General features: G+C 40.6%; 1 protein-coding gene across 1 annotated transcript in view; it reads right to left on the bottom strand.

The window, feature by feature from the left end:
• Positions 1–5,552, bottom strand: part of LOC123975387 (ATP-binding cassette sub-family B member 6-like) — a 9,844-nt gene extending 4,292 nt beyond the window's left edge. Inside the window, exons 1-12 of the mRNA XM_046056847.1 lie at positions 5,036–5,552; positions 3,948–4,088; positions 3,524–3,713; positions 2,975–3,067; positions 2,641–2,833; positions 2,300–2,421; positions 2,055–2,164; positions 1,876–1,941; positions 835–960; positions 466–542; positions 325–388; positions 134–219 (exon numbers count right to left, since the gene is read on the bottom strand). Of these exons, the coding sequence (XP_045912803.1) occupies positions 134–219; positions 325–388; positions 466–542; positions 835–960; positions 1,876–1,941; positions 2,055–2,164; positions 2,300–2,421; positions 2,641–2,833; positions 2,975–3,067; positions 3,524–3,713; positions 3,948–4,088; positions 5,036–5,548 (1,781 nt within the window). The 5' untranslated portion in view covers positions 5,549–5,552. The remainder of the gene's footprint in view (positions 1–133; positions 220–324; positions 389–465; positions 543–834; positions 961–1,875; positions 1,942–2,054; positions 2,165–2,299; positions 2,422–2,640; positions 2,834–2,974; positions 3,068–3,523; positions 3,714–3,947; positions 4,089–5,035) is intronic.
• Between the last annotated feature and the right edge of the window lie 157 nt (positions 5,553–5,709).

Genomic DNA, 5,709 nt, shown 5'->3' with positions numbered 1-5,709 from the left:
CCTTCCTGTAAAACAGTAAAGAAATCTAAGAATGGAGTATTGTAAAATAAAACTTATTTCTCTACACGTTGGCTTACATCAACTTTAAGCAATCTTAGTTCTAATCAGGCATCTAAATCCAATGTGAACCAACCCATTTGCATAGCTGAAGTAAACATTCTCAAACTCCACTTTTCCCTGTTTGTAGAGGAAATTCCCAGCATTTACTTCATCTTTCACCTGCACAAGTGAACAAATATAGAGAATGTAAAATATAGATTATACTTATGAATGATGATTATAAAGTGAAAACACAGTCCAATCATTTGCCAGTTTCCAAAGTACCTCTTGCTCTTCTTCAAAAAGTTTGAACATGCTTTCCATGTCAATGAAAGATTTCTGGATCATTCTGCGGGAAAAAAATGAACAGGTAAGAACATTTAAGGCAGATGGATGCATTTCTAAGCTGTTTCTGCCTCTTCTTACCTGTAGTAGGTTCCAAACCAGTTGAGGGGGGTGTACAACTGGATGATGTAGGTACCAAAGAGAACAAAATCTCCAACCTATGATAAGAGGATTTTTTTTTATCAGTCATACTGAATGGATCAATACATATTAGCATTGTTATTCTTCATATTGTTATCAGTTAAACATATAATACATTTGAGCTTATTTCAAGACAGGGCAAGGCAAGTCATTTTAGAAGTGTTCGTTTACAACAGGTGGTTCTAGTAGAGATTGGAGAACATAGAATAACATAAGCAACATAAGCAAATTCAAAGAAACATTTTGGATTAATAATGACGTCGATAAATGGCAATTTCAGTATCATAAAAGATATGATGTAATCAGTACCATAAACTTTCCTTCAGTCACAAAGTAGGCACAGAGTAGGGAACCGGCCAGCAGGCCTGATCCGATGATGAGGTTCTGCGTTTGGTTGAGCAAGGCCAGGGACGCCTGGGTCTTCCACTCAGACACCTAAAAACAGGAGGAGTAAAGAACCGTTGCCTGCATGCTTGTATAGGCTGGTAACATATTTTAATACACATTTTATCAGCCTCCACATACAACTACTGACATGTAACAATAGGAGAGAGCAATACTGGGAACCACATCAGAAGACTAGTTCCTTCACTACTGCTTTTATAAATGCAGATTTGATGCTACCAAAATTATCTTCTAGTTTTAAACAATAACGCCCTGTACAGGTTTTCATGATCTGCTTGATGTAGACCAGATGTTCTTCATTTCAGCTTCCAAATTGTTCTTAGCTCCACTAAATTTTGTATTTTCTAAGCACTGCATTATAGCACAAAAAACAACTAGATAATACTGGGCATTAACACACACACACACATATATATATAGCGCATATGTAATCTTCTATTAATCTTCTATTATGACTATACTAGAATTCATATGTGTGTGTTCTTGCTGGAAACAACTGTGTTATATATATTCATCTTTTTCTTCTTGAATTTGTTTTTAAACTAAACCAGCCCTTAATAATCATATTTCCTGGAGGGGTTTGGCCATCTGCTGTTGGGCAACTTGATGATTTGCTTCCACTTGTGGAGCTTGGCGCTCATAGCAATCTCAAAAGCAGAGATAGCCACATACAGACAGGGCCGAGCTTTCCTCCAGGCTTGTTTTGGCATCTTTCAAAGTAAGCACATGAACATATCCGTCTAGTAGCAATGATTGTGTGGAGGCTGGGTTTTTATAACGCTCAGTTAAGTTTAACAGCTTTCAATACCAGGCTGCTGGTATTGTGTACAAATAATTAACGTCTTTGATAAATGATCCAGGTTATAAATAATAATTTTAATTTACAGGATGTTTTAAGATGCAAAGTGTTGATGACTGCAAATTAACGTACTACCTCTGACTTACCTGATATTTTAAGATGGCACCCTCGTAACGGCTGACCTCATAGTTTTCTGCATTGTAGTATTTGACCTATTGAACAGGCACAACATAAAAATAAGAGAAACAAAATGTGACATCTTGGAATAACTGCTACTACTTAAAAGAACCAAAAGTCAGATGGCTCATCAAAATGTTTGCTGTACCGTCTCAAAGTTTAACAAGGAGTCCACAGCCTTGGACATGGCATTGTTGTCCTGCTGATTCATGTCTCGCCTGTACTTGGTTCTCCATTCAGTGATGATGATGGTCACAGCTGGTGGAAATATCATCAGGCAATCAGAAAAAATTCAGGGAAAATGTTACCATTTATGAGTAATTACATTGTTTAATATTATGAACTAAATTCAGTGGAAATTTGGATAGCTATGGGTGAACATGCACTACTTACTGAGGTACAAGGTCATGCAGATGAAGACAATAAGGCCGAACCAGGCATTGAAATAAGTGATGAAGTAGATGATAGAAATGACAATATCAGCGATGGTTGGTAAGATGCTGAACACTATGTAGCTGTGGGGGGAAAAGGGACAGAGTGAATTTTCTCTTCAAATTCAATAATATGTTATAGGTTATGTGTATATAATCTTCTGCAATTATTACCGCAAAACTAGAAGCCATTTTAGTTGCCACATGATTTGACAAGCTCTCATATTGACTAGCTAAACAGTTGAATTCATTAATTATTCCAACTTTTATAATCCTCCATCACATATCTGGGGCCAATCTAACCTGAGCAGGCTGTTAATGGAGGAGGTGCCGCGGTCCATGCTTCTCAGCACATCACCGGTTTTGCGGCTCAGATGCCAGCGCAGGGAGAGGGAGTGCAAGTGGGAAAACAGCTGCACTTGAACCAAGCGGTTGGTGTACTGCTGCACCTTGATCCACAGGAAAGAGCGCATGTTGCTGACAAATCCCGAGGCACCTGGGAAGAGGAGAAGGTAATGGTGAACCTCAGAGACTTTCTAAAATGTGATTTGAGATAGAAATCAAATGTGCCTTTCTGTGATGCTGCAAAGCTACCTTTCTACATAATGCATCCAGGACATGAATGAGTTAATCCTACCTGCCCCGCCGCCTTGCATGAACTTGAGCAGGACATAAACACACACTGTCATAGACAGAGTGTGCCAGCTGCTGCCATCAGTCAGTTCATTCACTGAGAGAGGGACAAAGACATAAAGGTAAATTAGAAAAAAGTCAGACGGTCAGGTGTTTTGCTTGAAGATAAAAGGTAGAACAAAATGATAAATGAGACATGAAAAATTCAGAAGGTGTCCTCTGTCACCAGGGTATCTTATATTATTCTCTGGCCTCTGGAGGCACTAAGTAATCAGGAGAGGGATTTCTCAATTTTATCACATCACACATCCAGAGGAACACCGTGTGTTTATCGTGATAAGTCTGTCTACAAGCCACGACGTGTATATTCAGCATTGTAATTTGGCATGTTTGTATGTTGCTCAAACTGAATAAATAAACAACACTCTTAGCTCGTGTCTCAGGCTTGTTGCAGCAATGTAGCTGCAGAAACAGGCCACTTACCTTAAGGACCAGCTCTGAAATAAAATTACATTTAAGTCTACAGGGTTGTGTAAAAAGATATGACACTCACCAATATTTTTGTAGTAAATGGGGACAAAGACATTGATAGCTCTCTCAATCCCAATCAGCCCCAAACAGAAGAGGACCAGTAGCTGTAGCAAGATGTTGCCCTGGGGCCACATGTAGGGAACAAGCATGCGGACTTTCTTCTTGAAACCCTGCCAGGTGGACTGGTTTTCTTCTGTTCTGCCCAAAAGACTCTGAGGTGGAGAAATATATTAAATACCAAACATAGCAGTGCATGGCGTATAACAGTGGAATAGAAGGCATGCCTGAGATGCGACATTTTAAAATACTGTTGCCAAATAGGAGCGTCACAGGTTTTACTGAAACAAGTTAAAACGGTAGGAAAAAAGCCGACAATAAAGTACGAGCTGACGTTGGTTTAAAACAGATGTTGGCACAACTTTCAAGAGCCATTTGTGCGACACTACCTGTCCGCTGCTCTCTATGTCCCGCTCATCTTCGTTTATCAGTAGCATGTATGGTCTGCGTGGCAGCCCTGGAGCTCTGAGACCAATGAAGAAGAGCAGCCCGGTGCCAATGTAGCGCATCAGCCACAGGGCAAACTGCACCTGAGGGGTTCATAGGCAATAAAAAAAAAAAAATCAATATGGATACCACAATGCAGTTAATCAGCGTGCAAAAGTGGAGTGTTGGTCATAACACAGCTGTGTATGAGAAAATGACTACATTGTTTACTGCATTAGATGTGTCCTGTTTTATACAATGAGCAACCCTCGGAATAATTTTGGTCCATATCTTATACAAGTTACAATTACAGATGATAGAATATATATTTATTGTTTTTATAAAGAGAACCTGTAAAATAGGTATAAAATTGAGTAAAAACACAGGACAAACAGTTTGAGGAGTAGTACTGCATCTTAAAAAACAACATTTTAAGTTAAGCACAGATAAATCCTTTAAAAAATACAAATGTGAAGTCATGCTTACAATTATACAACCACAATGTGGAAACTACTGCAACTGGCTCAGTGTGGGAGGAGATATGAAAGTCACACTGCGCAATGACTCAGCAAAAAAGGTTCTAGTCTTGCACATCTTGTTAAACTTGTCTCCCTTGGTTGGTTGTTTGTTGTAGTACTTGAAACAGGACAGGATGCACTTTGGCCCGTTTGACTGTTAAAACTCACATTGTCTACATTCTAAAACTTTAACAGAAAGGATAATGAAGAGTTTTATCTTAATGCAGAATGAGGGCATACACTATCAGCGCATTCTTGGATCAACATTAGAGAAATAAAGTTACCTAAACTTAATCTTGATTTGACAGGAATGAAGATAAACCGCAAAACACAAGATGCATGCTGGTACAGACAACAGTGTGACATAATCACTACTGTACAATGCAGTATCCAGTGTACAATATTTTGACTAAATCCAGTTGGAAAATAGTCTATAAACAGAGACTTGTGCTACACTACGTGTTTTGGGGGTTATATTTTCAAAATGATGATTTAAAGAAATGGATCTCATGTGATATTCGACCTTTCCTCACCTGTTGTTGAGTGTTCTCCAGGCCCCACCACCAGTGAGGACTGTACCAGGAGATGAAGGCCAGGTTCTCGGCTGAGAAAGCCACAGCCCAGAACAGCAGCAGGGCCGTGCTGTGGCCCCTTGTCCGGTCCATCACCAGGACCCTATGTCTCTCCACCCTGAGCAGGGCTATAGCCCAGGCCCAGCCCAGCGCAGAGAAGCAGCCATACAACAGCACATAGCCTGGGAGCTCTGCTCCGCTGGCAGCCCGCCAGACCAACCCACTCAGAAACTGGACCAGGAGAAGGACGGAGATGGCCAGCTGGAAACTGAAGAGGAGGGAGCGTGGGACGAACTTGGGTTCCATTGCTGTGCCATATTTCTGGTAGCACACGCAGTGGATGGTGCCGAGGAAGAAGGCGATAGTTAGCAGGATGGCGGGGACCAGTGTGAAGTAGAAGCAGGGGGAGATGCCTTCATCCACCCAGGTGAGGGAGATGGAGGAATTGGCTTCGCAGTAGGTGTGAATCATCATGCCAGCAGCTGGGGGCGGACATATTTACATTTACTCATTTGGCAGATGCTTTTATCCAAAGAGAAGAAAAGATTTACATTTGAGGAACAACACACAAGCATCAACAGAGCATCAAATACAGCACGAGATCTACACCTGACAATACATACTACTAGTAAAAG

The sequence above is a fragment of the Micropterus dolomieu genome, linkage group LG01 (assembly GCF_021292245.1).
Source record: "Micropterus dolomieu isolate WLL.071019.BEF.003 ecotype Adirondacks linkage group LG01, ASM2129224v1, whole genome shotgun sequence".
Lineage (NCBI taxonomy): Eukaryota > Metazoa > Chordata > Actinopteri > Centrarchiformes > Centrarchidae > Micropterus > Micropterus dolomieu.
The sequence above is the reverse complement of the archived record's forward strand: the minus strand, read 5'-3'. Positions and strand labels throughout refer to the sequence as shown.